The sequence below is a fragment of the Tachypleus tridentatus genome, chromosome 6 (assembly GCF_004210375.1).
Source record: "Tachypleus tridentatus isolate NWPU-2018 chromosome 6, ASM421037v1, whole genome shotgun sequence".
Lineage (NCBI taxonomy): Eukaryota > Metazoa > Arthropoda > Merostomata > Xiphosura > Limulidae > Tachypleus > Tachypleus tridentatus.
Window position 1 is genome coordinate 19,969,400 of NC_134830.1, and position 16,625 is coordinate 19,986,024.

General features: G+C 33.2%; 1 protein-coding gene across 3 annotated transcripts in view; it reads left to right on the forward strand.

Moving 5' to 3' along the window:
• Positions 1 to 15,096, forward strand: part of LOC143252053 (uncharacterized) — a 41,130-nt gene extending 26,034 nt beyond the window's left edge. For 2 of the 3 annotated variants that reach the window (XM_076503624.1, XM_076503625.1), the window contains one exon: positions 14,413 to 15,096. In XM_076503624.1, coding sequence (XP_076359739.1) covers positions 14,413 to 14,786 — 374 coding nt within the window. In that variant the 3' untranslated portion in view covers positions 14,787 to 15,096. Of the gene's footprint in view, positions 1 to 13,620; positions 13,852 to 14,412 lie in introns of all 3 variants that reach the window. The other variant, XM_076503626.1, reaches the window with a different exon arrangement.
• Positions 15,097 to 16,625: the final 1,529 nt, after the last annotated feature.

Below are 16,625 nucleotides of genomic sequence, written 5' to 3' on the forward strand. Positions count from 1 at the left end.
ACACGCGCTTTTTACTGGGGTCTATAGATTGTTTCGTAGTTAAAATAATGATAAAACAATATTTTAAAGTATTCTTTGCATCATCGGTTTCTCTTAAAGCTTTGTTTACTTTTAATTTCGCGCAAAGCTACACGAGGGTTACCTGCGTTAGCTGTCCCCAATTTAGCAGTGTAAGACTAGAAGGAAGGCAGCTAGTCATCATCACCAGCTCTTGGGCTACTCTTTTACTAATGGAAGTCATTATCACGCCTCCAGGGCAGAAAGAGAGAGAATGTTTGGTGCGACGGGGAATCGAACCCGCGACTCTCCTATTACGAGTCGAGTGCCTTAACCACCTGGCTATGCCGTGTTTTTCTTAAAGAGATGGTAGCTCTGAGTCTAAAATCGTTGATGAAATTTTATTATCATTGCCTTCCACTCCACTACAAAGATATGTTTTGATGTTTTCAATTTCTTCTCACAGGTATAAACTTGTTTCTTAAGCCTTTTTTCTATATTTTTTTTAGAATAACACTCCTGTAAATTATAATGTGGTATGGTATTTTAACCTGAACTAAAGTAACCGAACCTGATTAGGTCACATACTCCAAGGTCCACACATTTCACCGCTAAATGAGTAGGTCACATACCCCAAGATCCATACATTTCACCGCTAAATGAGTAGGTCACATACTCCAAGGTCCACACATTTCACCGCTAAATGAGTAGGTCACATACCCCAAGGTCCACACATTTCACCGCTAAATGAGTAGGTCACATACCCCAAGGTCCACACATTTCACCGCTAAATGAGTAGGTCACATACCCCAAGGTCCACACATTTCACCGCTAAATGAGTAGGTCACATACCCCAAGATTCACACATTTCACCGCTAAATGAGTAGGTCACATACCCCAAAGTCCACACATTTCACCGCTAAATGAGTAGGTCACATACTCCAAGGTCCACACATTTCACCGCTAAATGAGTAGGTCACATACCCCAAGGTCCACACATTTCACCGCTAAATGAGTAGGTCACATACTCCAAGGTCCACACATTTCACCGCTAAATGAGTAGGTCACATACTCCAAGGTCCACACATTTCACCGCTAAATGAGTAGGTCACATACCCCAAGGTCCACACATTTCACCGCTAAATGAGTAGGTCACATACCCCAAGGTCCACACATTTCACCGCTAAATGAGTAGGTCACATACCCCAAAGTCCACACATTTCACCGCTAAATGAGTAGGTCACATACTCCAAGGTCTACACATTTCACCCTCTGATTTACAATCAATAGTTTCTGCTACCTACATAGTCAGCTTTCACTGAATAATGTGAATGATTGTTACTTTCAATTCCCATCCACAATTGAAAGTGTTTGTTTGTTTGTTTTTTTGAATTTCGCACAAAACTACTCGAGGGCTATCTGCGCTATCCGTCGCTAATTTAGCAGTGTAAGACTAGAGGGAAGGCAGCTAGTCATCACCATTCACCGCCAACTCTTGGACTACTCTTTTACCAACGAATAGTGGGATTGACCTTCACGTTATAACGCCCCAAGGGCTGAAAGGTGGGCATGTTTGGTGTGACAGGGATTCGAACCCGCGACCCTCGGATTACTAGTCAAGTGTCTTAAGCACCTGGCCATGCCAGACCATTGATATTGAAGGCCCTTCATAGTAGAGCGGTATGCCTGCAGCCTTATACCGCTAGGAACCGAGTTTCGATACTCGTGGTGAACAGAGACAGACGGCTGTTGGTGTAGCTTTGTACTTAAGTACAAACAACAACCATTGATACTGAAGACACTGATAATATGCTTTGTTTAGTATTACTCATTCCAACTTTATATTCAGAATTTATCTGATAAAATACAATAAATAACGGATTGCTTAAACCTAAGTTTATTTTTCTATAATGTCTCCTGTCTTGGAAATGTATGTACATTCAGCAAATAATTTTCGTTTTCTCGAAATTGGTGAATGAAATATTTAGCTGCTTCCTCGTTCTTTCAACAGAATGGCTTCATTTAATATCTTGTTTATCTCTACTTAAAATATACTTGTAAATATCTAAAGTAGTAAGTTTAGAACAACAGTTTTTTAAAAACTGAATATATCTTTTTACGATGAAAGCGGGTGAGGTCATCTACAGATCGTATTCGTATTAAAACTTTTTATAGAATGTGCTACTTTCTACATTACGTAACTAGCTGGAATAAATCTACGAATCAAATAACTTTGAATGTGAATCGCCGTTCTTAAATAAACAACTTGAATAAATCCAATAATTTGAGTTAACAGTCTTACTTCAACAACCTGCTAATCAATGTCTTAAAGTCATAACACAAGAGATGAATTAGCTTCTAATCACAGCTTGAAACGTGAGTAAACACTTGTATGAATACACATGAAACCAAAAAGATTCATTCCGCCTAGTTGCTATAGCTACAGACCTTTTCATTGACTTATTATGAACCTTTAGACACCATTCAACTAATACTCAGACATGAAACTTTTTTCAACCAATTCATTATTGAATTCAATGTTTGAAACGAACCAAAACTAGGACTTTTATAATTAACATAATAATTTCTGAAACTGTTCGTACAAAACTGACAATATAAACCTGAACTGATATGATATATATATTTAAGAATTCTCAGACGATTAGGCTACAAACAAAACTCATCCTCTGAAGTAATTACTTATTATTTTATTACGCTTTCTTTTGTATAAATGTTAGAGTTGGCACAGATGCGTAGTTTTATCAACATTTATCTGTTTATTGCTGTACTTCCTGACTCTTTAAATTTACTTTGTCTTACACACGCATGTGACGTACACCCTACTCTTTAAGTGTCTAAACATAAAAACGTAAGTAGTGGGAATCTTTCGCCTATACGCCTAACAATAAAAACGTTAGTAACGGAAATCCTAATCATACATAAAACAAAAGCGCTAAGCCTAATCCTACAAGCTTACCCATGAAAACATAACCAATATGAATCCTAATTCTGCATTTCTATTAATAAAAGCATAAGAAATGTAAATCCTACCCTTATATTTCTAGCCTTAACTTCTTGAAATCACGTACCTGTCCATGTTTTGAGATAAGTACCACAAACTCTATTTGTACTCTATTGCACCTATAATGTGATTTCTTTTCTGAAAGAATACATAATTGAAATTTTATTCTGTTGTTATTCTAAGTGAGCTTTTCGTTACAAAAAAAACTTTGACTGCCGAAGAAATGCTTAAAAAGTATTAGCTGACAAACTTAAACGTTGTTTAAATTATTTGCTTCAAAGCTGCTTATAAATATTCCACAGAAACGGTGAGGCCCGGGGTGGCCAGGTGGGTTAAGGCACTCGCCTCGTAATCTGACGTTCGCGGGTTCGAATCCCCGTCGCACCAAACATGCTCACCCTTTCAGTCGTGGGGGCGTTATAATGTGACGGTCAATCCCACTATTCGTTGGTAAAAGAGTAGCACAAGAATTGGTGGTGGATGGTGAGGACTAGCTGCTTTATCTCTAGCCTTACACTGCTAAATTAGGGATAGCTAGCGCAGATAGCACTCGTGTAGCTTTGCGGGATATTAAAAAAACAAACAGAAACGGTGACAATTAGATGATTTTTCTATGACAATCATATTAAGATCTACAGAAATGGTCATGAACTGTGATTTTTTCTTTAGTGTATTCACCAGTTAATGGCTGGAGACTGATCATATTATAATAATAAAAGAACCACAATAATACGATTTTTAAACTATGTATTATTTTTTCGTATTTGATTATCTGACTGTGTTGTATGTTAAAGATCAACAACAGTAAATATGGTAGAAAAAAATTTAAATATCTTTGTTGATATTGAACTCTAGTGGCAAAAAGTGAATTATAAGTATACGTTTTTTAAAATTATATTTATCAAATTTTTATTTATTTTCATTTATTTTGTCTCTTACTGAAAACTTCATTAAAATTACGATAAAATCAGTTACATAATATATATACATATAACTTCAATATAATTTTTCTAATTGAAATATTTTCACTAAATGTTCTTGAAACTTAATATTTTAGGGTTGTGTGAATCACATTAAAACTTTTGATTTTAGTTTAAAAGCATAGGTTTCAATTTGTTGAGTGATTTATGACTTAACATTCAAGTAATTTCAATACATTTCACCTTTTTCAATCACATCTTAACTTTCCTTAAGAAAATATAATTACTTATAAATGATTTCATTTTACACATCATGAAAGTTTATTTAGATGTATTAGTATAATAACTGACAATGAAACTTTCTAAGGATAAACATCAAACATTTTGTTTTTATATATAACAAGTTTATTCCTATAGTTGTAAATTCGATAGTTCACAGTTTATGGTAATTACACCTTAAATGTTCATAAATATCTCGAAAGTATAAAACAAGTTTTTGTGATTTGTGAAAAGACATGTCTAGAGATTTCCTTTGGTCTAAACAGGCATTGAAAGAAATTCTACATATCCTTTGTGGTATAAATATTTTAAGCTTTTTAGTTACTATTTCTGGCCTAATTATATATTCTAATACTTTATACTTATTTTTTTCTGATCCAACTATATTTTCTAAAACTTTGTAATTAGACGTTATTGTCTAACTATATTCTACGACTTTCTAGTTATAATTTCTGGCCAAAATGTATATTTTAAGATTTTCCAGTCACCTTTTCTTATCAATTTATATACTCTTTGATTGGTTTTAATATATATCGTAAGGCATTCTACTTATACTTTCAGGTTTAAATAATAACTCAAAGTTACCATTTATGGTTTAAATATATATATCCTAAGATTTTTTAGTTATTCTTTTCGTTTAAAGAGATATTCTAAATATATCTAGTTGCCCTTTTTGTCTAAATGGATATTCTAAAACGATTTTGTTGTTCTTTTTGCTTTATAATTAAATATTCTAAAACTTTCTAGTTATTTTTCTTTCTCTAAGTACATATTTTAAACCTAGCTACTTTTATTTGCTAGTCTAATTAGATATTTTAAATTTTTTTAAGTTATACCTTTCTGATCAAATAGACATGATAAAATCTTTAAATATAACACGTAAAGAAATTAGCTAAGAATGTAACAAAATATTTTTAAAAAAGTCAAATAATATATTTATATTTAAACAGCTCTCCTCTAAAAGGTTGAGTACAATTTAAATCTTATACATAAGTTATTCGGATTTATGCAATTGAAAAAATGTAACCACATAATTTAAGATAAAGACAGATTATTTACCAATTGTTTATAGTTAATAGTTCTAGGGCAGCAATAAAAAGCTTAACATGTAAAAGTGACAGACAAATTTCCAACTATTAATAAATTAAATAGTAAACTAGTTATTCATAAAATTACATTTTTGAATATAACTTTAAAATACAACCACCTTTTTAGTAAAATGTGGCTAAAATATAGTTAGAAGCAAGTTACTGAAGTTGTTAAGTAGAAACAAAATTTTAGTTGAAGGAACAGCTACAATGACAATAGTTATAACTGAAAGCATAAATAAAACAAAAAATATTCTTAAATAACTCATAATACAGTGATATCTCACACTGGGACAAGAAAGTATTTTGTTCATCAACCAAACAGTCATGACTAATGCTTATTACAAGACATTTTCTTTCCTTGACACGACTGTTGTTGTTTTGTTTTTCTGGGCATCTGATTAGTGAATTTATTTAAGAAGAGAATAATATACTATTAGGTTGAGGAATAATTCGTGAGCGTTTTTAAATAATTTCATTCAAGCATTACATGCAAGACTATACAATACTTCAATGCATGAACACATTACACCCAAAACATTTATTATGATACTTTATTTCATGTAATACCTAGGTATATAGCATGCATTGTTTTAAACGAAATTGCAAGAAATTAAATGCGAAAAGCAGATGGTGTCGAAAATGCTTGATTTTATCCACTTGACATTACATTTAATGAGCTGAAAATGAAAGCAAAAATTAAAGACATATGAAAATCAAACACACCATCTATTAGAGCAAAAAATTATCTACCAAATGACATGAAATATTTTGCGAAAGCGTTTCATTTATCAATATATTTTGTTAACTTGAAAAAACGCTCACGAATTATTCCTCAACCCAATATAATAGGAGTCAAGTTTTAAAAGCTAGTAATTTGTTTTCACATATAATTCGAACATCTTTTAAGCGATACAGTTTTAAGTACTGTAATATTTTTGTATTACGGCATTGTACTGTAAAGTTAAAAGACGTCTTCCATAAACATTCTGTCATAATGGAGGAATTAAACTTGTAAACTTCCAAAGTAGGAATAAATAATAATACTATAATATTCATATAAGATATTAACCCTATACAATTAATAAAGAAATACTTGAAAGTTATTTTCATTGTTGTTCTTAACGGGAAACAGTTTCACTGTGCAGAAGTAAAAAATGGTCATCCATTTACCGTTCCTTACCATTCTTTTAACAACATGTGCATTTTATTTTGAAACTTGCCATTCTGTCTGAAATATATATTTTCGTATTTTTTGAAGTTGTATCACACACATATATTATCTAGCTATTGATGTGACAGTGGTCCATAGAGCATATTTCTACCGTGTATTTATGTCAATAAGTATATCTTCTCTCACTGTAAGTAGCATCCATAATTTTTCATGCGACAATTTGTTTTAGTTTTTTTTTTTTAATTTATAAAATCATTTAAATTGCATTAAAGAACCAGTTTTATAGACTTCCCTGGCTTTGCTTCTTTACACCTTGCCCCGTCATGGCTAGGTGGGTTAAGGCGTTCGACTTGTAATCCACGGGTCGCGGGTTCGAATCTCTGTCACACCAAACATGCTCGCCCTTTCAGCTGTTGGGGCGTTATAATGTGGCGGTCATTCCCACTATTGGTTGGTAAAAAGAGCAGCCCAAGAGTTGGCGATGAATGGTGATGACTAGCTGCCTTCCCTCTAGTCTTACACTGCTAAATTAGAGACGGCTAGCGCAGATAGCCCTCGTGTAGCTTTGCGCGAAATTCAAAAACAAACTTTTCATCTTCTACAACACATCTTTGACATAAATAAATATACAAACATGAATGCACATTATTTTTTAAATACATTGTTCTTTTATTATATATATATTTTATCTACACGTGTATATGTTATATATCATACATATGCGTTTATTTCATTGCAACAGTAGTTATTGTGTTAAAAAAAACTTTTTTTTTCTACTTCAATGAACTTGATAATAACACACTTTGTCATTTGTCCATAGATACTAATTTTTCGGCATTCCACATCTATGTATTTTCATTAACTGTTTTTTTTTGTTTTCACGCCTAAAATTACACAAGAGACAATCAACGCTGTGCTTATCTCTAGTATCAAACACAAGTTTACCCCCGAGCTATAATATTATTGGAGAAGCTTGGTTATCTAAATAATTCCTAAGCGACGATAAACAGAATTTTAAAGCACGTGTGTCCATTATCTGTAATGTTGTACGACTAATGTTTATAACATGAACATCGTACGATAGCTACATTATTAACAATATAAAAGAGTCACAAATATTAATGCTGTTTCAGTGGAACTTTAGACATAGTAGGTATAATAGGTCGAAACGTCATCTCATTTTTTTCAACAGGCAGTTATAGTCCATTTAATCTCTAAAACCCATATATTTTAATATTTGATGAGATAAATTCTAACATACAATTTCAATTATTTATTGTCAACCGTATACAGGTATGCTCCCTTTCTTCTATTTTCCTTTTTCCCTCTTCTTAGTAAAAGATAACCTTGGCTTCTGTGGGTCGAAATATCGAATTCTACCGCCAAAAATGATCGCTTTTTTAAGCTGTGTAAGTTTTATAATACAGTGAGTCCCATTATTTGTTGGTAAAGGGTAACCCAAGAGTTAGCGGTGAGTGGTGCTCACTGTCTACCTTCCCTCTTGTCTATCACATCAGAATTTGACAAACAAATACATCTTGTGAATAATAATTTAAATGGGTAAAACATAAATTTTATTATTTTAACATAAGTCCTTATTTTCACAAGAAAGGCTGAGAACTATGTATTAGACATATATAGTTAAAAAGTTTGTTTGTTTTTTTACATTTACCCATTTTTAATTTTTATATAATAATTTATTACATTTGCGTAAAACGAGTTTTTTTCTTTGAACGATTACTTATTTATAACAAATCGATCTGTCTTTCCAGTTTTAAGTGCACTGTGCAAACGAACTTTATTTATTTTGCGACTGCTATTTAAACATTGTGGAATAGTGAGCCATTGACAATTTATCAATGTACTCTGAAAAATACAAATATATGATACTGTATTGCATAGTACAGAAGGAAATAACATAAAATGTATTAGCGTATTGCCGATAATAGCGTGTAAATTACCTACAGTCATGTGAAAAAGTTAGGACACCCTATGAAAGCCTGTGTGTTTTTGTAACATTTTTGGATATATAGATGTTTAATCTCAATTTTAACAATACTGAGAGATTATAGGACTATAACTAAACAATAAAATCTGAAGAAAATACTTTTCAAGATCTTCTGTAAATGTAATTCTACAAAAATGCATATTCTAACAGAGGAAAAAGTTAGGATACCATACCCCCTAATAGCTAGTGTTACCCCCTTTAGCTGAAATAACTGCGGTGAGACGCTTCTTGTAGCCATCTACCAGTCTCTGACATCGGTCTGAAGAAAGTTTGCACCATTCCTCAATGCAGAATTCTTTCAGCTGTGAGATGTTTAAGGGGTTTCTTGCATGTACAGCCCGTTTCAAGTCACCCACAGCATCTCAATGGGATTAAGATCTGGGCTTTGACTCAGGCCATTCCAGGACTCTCCATTTCTTAATTTTCCGCCAGTCCTTGGTGGATTTACTGGTATGTTTTGGGTCATTGTCGTGTTGCAGGGCCAGTTCCGCTTCAGCTTTAATTTTCTTACAAATGGACTTACATGTTCCTCGAGTACCCTTTGATACACAGTAGAATACATGGTGGATTCTATGATTGTGAGCTGTCCAGGCCTGATGCAGCAAAGCAGCCCCAAACCATGACACTTCCACCTCCATGCTTCACAGTTGGTGTGAGGTTCTTTTTCTGGAATGCTGTATTTAGTTTACGCCAAACATGTCCTCTGTTCTGGTGTCCAAATAACTCAATTTTGGACTCATCTGTTCAAAGAACATTATTCCAGAAGTCCTGGTCTTTGTCTACATTCTCTCTGGCAAACTTCAGTCTGGACTTGGTGCTTCTCTTAGAGAGCAAAGGTTTCCTCCTTGCACACCTCCCATGCAAGTTAAAGTTGTGCAGTCTCTTTCTGATTGTAGAGGCATGCACTTTCACATCAAAAGTAGCCAGAGCCTGCTGTAGGTCCCGTAATGACATATAAAAGTGTTTGAAGACCTCTTTTAGCATCTCACGGTCTAATCTCGGAGTGAACTTGCTTGGACAACCAGACCTGGGCATGTTGGCAGTTGTTTTGAAAGCCTTCCACTTGTTGACTATTTTCCGGACAGTGGAATGGCTGATTTCAAAATCTTTTGGGATCTTTTTAAATCCCTTACCAGACTCATAAGCTGCTACAATTTTCTTTCTGAAGGCCTCAGACAGCTCTTTTGCTATCACCATGGTGCTCAGTCTCACTTCAACAGTCAGGAGCACACGAAACTAAATGTCTGAGGTTTAATTTGGGCAAGCCTTATTCAAAATGCTGAGTAACTATCTTCTAATCATGTGCACCTGGTGTGATACGCCTGTGTGTGAGTTGAGCCATTTTAAGTGGGAATAAATGTGGGGGTGTCCTAACTTTTTCTCAGTTAGAATATGCATTTTTGTAGAATTACATTTACAGAAGATCTTGAAAAGTTTTTTCTTCAGTTTTAATTGTGTAGTTATATTCCTATAATATCTCAGTATTTTTAAAATTGAGATTAAATATTTATATATATACTAAAATGTTACAAAATACACAGGCTTTCATTGGGTGTCCTAACTTTTTCACATACTGTACCTTTTAATATCTGCCAACAAATATCATAGAGAAGACCCGGCATGGCCAGGTGGTTAAGGTACTTAACTCATAATCCGAGGGTCGCAGGTTTGAATCCCTGTCACATTAAACATGCTCACTCTTTCAGCCGTGGGAACGTTTTAATGTGACGAACAATTCCACTAGTCGTTGGTAAAAGAGTAGCCCAAGAGTTGGCAGTGAGTGGTGAGGATTAGCTGTCTTCCCTCTAGTCTTACACTGTTAAATTAGGAACGGCTAGCGCAGATAGCCCTCGAGTAGCTTTGCGCAAAATTCAAAACATTTTCACTACAGATATATATGGATATGTTATTACGACATCTATCGCGATTAGAAAATACACACCTGAGCGATATATAAACACACGTAAAGAGGATTGAATACGTTATCTTAAAACGATATTGGACATACCAATCAGCCTATATAAGTTTGAGGTGAAATGGTGTATATCAGAACTGTGTTTTTTCAATTCTCCAAATTCTTCAGGGCAGTGATTTTCTGTACATGTTTTTGCAGTTGCAAAATCTTGTAATCAATTAAATTACAAGTTTTACTCTTTTTTTTTATTTGGAATAGTTAGCAAACGTAAAGAGACACATTTGTATTTTTCACTATTCGACTTTGAATGAAAAAATGCTGTTCTTACAAATTTCTGTTGTGCTCTTGATATTCGCTTATATGTCCAATATTTTAAGGTTCATTTATTATGTAATAGTCAATAACTTTATATGTAAAAACGGCTCGTTTGGGTTGAGAAAACATTTTACGTAGAGCCAAACGAGCCGTTTTCACATATATATTTCTCTACAAGTGGGTTTTCTCGCCATCACTAATTAGTCAATAACTGTGTTGGCAATCATATCTGTCCATAAAGCAATAGCCTATGAGTTGTTAATAACTGGATTTGGATATTTTTCAGCTTGATTTCTGATCGGATCGTTATTGCTAGTTGAAGCTATGTTTATATAAACACCATAAGGTTCAGCAGCATTCCTTCATATTAGGTCACATGATGACCTAGGAAACGAGCAACTGCACCACTCTTCCTTCTATAGGTTTAATTTCTCTTTCAACTTTCGTTCTTTTCTTTTTCCTGCACTGGTATGCCTTCTTCATTTTTCTTACCGCACAATGTGATTTAATAGACAATAAAATCACTAAATGTCTATGTTTGCTATAACCCTTTCGTAAGGCGCTTGCAGAAATTATTACTGCTAGTTAACTGGACATCACTTGTCAGGGTCAAATATCCAAAGAGTGGCAAGATACATATTGCAACGATGGTGTTCATGTGTGTTGTATAGTCTTACCAAGTTTTAGAAATACAATTCCTATAGATAAATTCGTGTGTATAGGTTTATATATATTATATGCAAGTTCATATACAGTATCTAAAATTGATAGACATATAAAGGTTAATAATATCCTAGATTGATAATGATTCACGTATTTAATGAAAATTATTTTTAAACCAATGACAAACTTTTACTTTAAAATATGTATAAATATGCCAACTTAAATATTATAGTTTTTGTAAGAAATATTTATTTAAATTTGTCTTTATTTTTATTACACGTACTATAATTAAAAAAACAACAACAAACATTTTATCATATCGACCTGCTACTTTATTTCCGTGTTTAACCTTACACATAGAAATAAACTGGAGTTTAACACTATTTTTATCGTCATACTTTATGAACAGTGGTTCAGACAGACTACAGAGTTTTGGCTCTAATAGTCAAGCTCAACAGAAAAGTTTTAGTCTTAAAAGAAAGATTCATTTGTTCGATCTGAAATGCTATTCTTAACACATTTATTATTTGAAATCCACAAAGAGCAAATTAAGATGCATGTTTCACAAAATATCTGAAATAAACCGTGAAAATATTGCGAATATTAAACCTAAACGTTTGTTTTAACTCTAAATCAGCTATTTCAATAGGATTTCAGTTTAACGTTTTTACTTGTTAATGAAGCATGATTGTAATTAAGTTACATATTATATTTTTAACTCTGCATTCTATATCGAGTCCTTTTGAGATTTTCAAGAATTGAAAGAGTGTATGACAGTAGTATTCCAAATACTCATTTGAAATATTATAAAATATTCTCGTAATTGTGTGATCGTTAGGCGATTTTTTTTATTATGCAGTAATATACAAAGCCATGAACGTCCACGTAAAAATAACGAAATAATTATTTTCTTCGCTAAACGTTTGTTACAGCCACGTTCATTGTAGATCTAACTTCAAATACATTAACTTTTCCACATAAAGTACGAAATGAACATAAACCTAACTTACTAATAAACTTACTTTTCCATGGCTAAGCAATCGATTAACTGAATAACAAAATAAATGCTCTAACTATCATATTTTTTCATACGGAGCCCCGCATGGCCAGGTGATTATGACGCTCCTCTCGTAATCTGAGAGTCGCGGATTCGAATCGCCGTCGCATCAAACATGCCTGCCCTTTCAAACGTAGGAGCTTTATAATATAAGGGTCAATCCCACTATCCGTTGGTAAAAGAGTAACCCAAGAGTTGGCGGTGGGTGGTGATGACTAGCTGCCTTCCCTTTAATGTTACACTGCTAAATTAGGGACGGCTAGCAGAGATAACCCTCGCAAAAGTAAAAGAAACAAACTATTGATGCGAAATTAATCAGTTATTGCTCATTGATTCACTGCTTAGCCTACTAACTGACTGGCGCTGAACCGACTACTGATTAACTTCTTATTTATTATCCAATAACTGCGCTACTTATTTCACCTGTTTTCTTATATTGTAGTTGCTCTTTTACTTACCTAAAAGCCGAGAGCCCAATATAGTTTAGCTCGACAACAAACAAACACTACATGAATTTTCCAGAACACAACGTCTTGAGCACTACACCAAAAAACATCTGCATTAAAGAATTGAAAATGTGTTTTTTTCTTATAGCAAAGTCACATCGGGCTATCTACTGAGCCCACCAAGGAATATCGAACTCCCGATTTCAGCGTTGTAAATCCGTCGAATTACCGCTGTTCTAGCGTGGAACAGCACGGACGGTTTTCAGTAATGGGGATAATTGTTTTGCATTCAAATACTTGTCAAACAAGAGTTCACTTATCAACTGCATGTTTTCAGTCGTTTTATAGAATACACTTTTGAATTTCTCATAGAATTACCTGTTTTGTTTTTTTTTACTCACAAATTAATCATTTGACATATGATTTCGTTTCTTCACTAGCAACTTACTTGCCCTCTCCTCAGTGGTTCAGCAGTAAGTGCGAAGACTTATAACACTAAAAACTGGTTTTCTGTATTCATAGTGAACACGCACATATAGCCAATCATGTAGCTTTGTGTGCTTACGTACAAACAAAATTTTATTTTGTTAGATTTATTTCTACTTTTTAATCAGTGTTTTATCGATAATGTAAAGTAAATTTGAGTTTTCGCTCGATATTAGAAGATTTCGTCATTTGTGTAACGATGCGTTTACGTTCTTCTTTTCTTTCTTTTTTTTTTGAATTTCGCGCAAAGCTACACGAGGGTTATCTGCGCTAGCCGTCCCTAATATAGCAGTGTAAGAATAGAGGGAAGGCAGCGAGTCATCACCACCCACCATCAACTCTTGGGCTACTCTTGATTGACCAACACATAACGTCCCCACGGCTGAAAAGGCGAGCATGATTGGTGTGACGGGAATTCGAACCCGCGACCCTCAGATTACGAGTCGAACGTCTTAACCCACCTGGCCAAATTGGTTCATAGGTGAATGCTTTTGGTATTACTGATCTATATCAATGTTATTATTGCTGTGATAATATTAACAATAAACCAAATGTACAACCTATTATTTTGTTTCTCTGTTTAAAATCAAGCACAAAGCTACACAATGGGCTATCTGTGCTTTGCCCATCACAAGTATCGAAATCCGGTTTCTAACGGTACGAGTCTGCAGACATGCCGCTGTGCTACTGGATGGGCACTATCCTTAATGAAATATTCTTATTCATTCGTAAAACTAAATGGTATTCCATTTAGAAATGCGTCTATTGAAAAAACAAAATTCAAAATCATACTGTACTTATTTTAATACGATATATTTTACGAATACAATTAAATTTTAAACACATTTTATCCCAATTATAAGTTTAGCCTTTATTAATTTTATCAAACTGTATGAGAGTATTATCTAATTGTATCAAGATAAATGTTACCCTTATTCTTTTAAAGCAGGTAATAATGTTTTTGAATAATTTTATTCGATTTTTTTTTCCGACAGATATTTAGTTTATGAATATCTCTTTCTTTTTTTTTGTATTCTTTAAGGTATGGAAATAGCCAAACAAGGCTTCCTTCTTATGGTTCTTCTGATGTATTTTGTTCTGTTCACAAACGGAAAACCTTTTTATCGGAACAAGTTCCAGAATTTCCACACACAGAATCTTGAAAACGATGTCTATTTAGGCAAACTTTACAATGCTTTCATCAAATCTGAAGACTCTGGCCCAGTAGCGATCGCTGGTCAACAAGATTTTGAAAATATAAGACCAAATGAAATGGTCAAGAAAGCTTTGAGCTTGTTTGCTCACTGGCGACCCCAAACGTTCAACGACAATGATGATGAAAATTCTGATGTTGTTCGTACTGTAGCTAGAGGGAGCTTTACTCGACCACTTGGACAACCTCTTCGCTGGGGCTAAATAAACGTAACTGGAGCTGAAATCATGAAAGATGTTGGAGGCGCTTACGTGCGCGTCCAATTTCTAACTCCAAAGGGATTAAAACTTATGATTGAATATTCCAGTGAAATATAACGTTCCACAGCTTCTGTTACAATAAACTATGTTTCCAGAGTTCTTGTTTATGTAGCTGTTTAAGATAATTGAAATAATTATGTTATTGTGAGATAATACATATGTATATGGTTTCAATACAAACAGTTTATTACAATTCTGAATAACACGACTTATTTGGATATAAATTACTTGAAATAAAGCATTTAGCCTATGATCTTACCTGTGTCATGTAGTGTTCGTTAAAAATGACTTTAATCATGTAGATATTACTTAATATGGAAATCTATTCGTCAAAATTAGTTAATGAACGCTTTAACTAAGTTACAGAAATAGGTTCGATTTTATAGAATTTAAAGAATTTCATTAATCCTGATAAATAAAACTTCGGGAACTTAAATTACTCAAACCTCGATCGAAGGAAATTTCATTACATTTTTTTTTTATATAATTAATTTTGTGTTTCCAACATCGTGTCCGTAAATTTTGACAGATTAGACGAAAAGAATGAACAAAAAATATTTTACAGTCAATTTCAATATTACTTAAATTGAATATATTCATCTATCTTTTTATCAGCTTTCGATTATTATAATTCACGACATCAACATAATAATAAATACAGAGAGAAGAAAGCTATATTACTTATTATTTAACATAAGACTCAAATTTCATGATTTTTAAAAGTTGGCAAAATTTACAATTTTTGAAAACTTTGAGAACTTTTTGTAGAATAAAATTTTACGAATTATAACAGCAACATATAAAGCAAACTTCAGTAAAATTCACCTAAAACTAATTTAACTTCAACAGTTTTGTTTTCCAAGACGATTTTTTTATTTGGAAATGAGGCCAAATTTTAAAACTAACTAGCACGTTAATCAGTTTTTTTGTATTTTACTAATCGAGTTACTTAAATTAAGCCTAAGTGGGCGGGTTTCATAACCTCACAAGTTAATAAGCCTTGCGCATCAATACAAACACTGAAGCATTTCTGATACGTGTTGCCTGTGACATTGCAATAATTGTTGTGCGTTAGCAATAACACGTATTCTATATTGTAATCCTTAAAACAATTCAAGAATAACAAAACTATTACTTAAGATATAACGTTTTATATTCAGCTTTAAATGTAGCATTTCAACTTGAAGTAGATAACAAACGTACGTAGGTTCTCTCGTTCTGATTTTGCCTTTTAAAAACGAAACGAGGGTGACACATTTTGGTTCATTACAAATATTTATAAAATCTTTTATTGTCTTCCGTGCAAAAGAACATGCGTTAAAAATTGAAAACATTTATCGTTCATAAAGAATACTGACAATTCTAATAGGAAACTCTGGAATCGAGGTCCGATATCTATCATGACTTTTAGCACCCAGTACGATATTAAATACTTTTTTTAATCATTAAACGTATTACTTTTTTAATTACGGTTTACTATGAATGTTTTGTTGGGGCTCAATACGAGACGTCGCCATTAATCTTACGGTAAGTATGTCCTAAACCTGTTATCAAAAGTCTGTTAACCATACAGCTCATAATTAAAAATAGTTCACGTAATAAATGAACGTAATTCTATTAAACAAAAGTAACATAACGTACATAATACCAATAACCAGTGCAAGAAAAAACAAAATCGCATTGATTATATATAATACATTGATTCACTGTTTGGACTCCCTAGCTGCTAACGATATTTTGGCACTTGTGGTGCTTAAGAACAATTATCCCATTAATCTTATA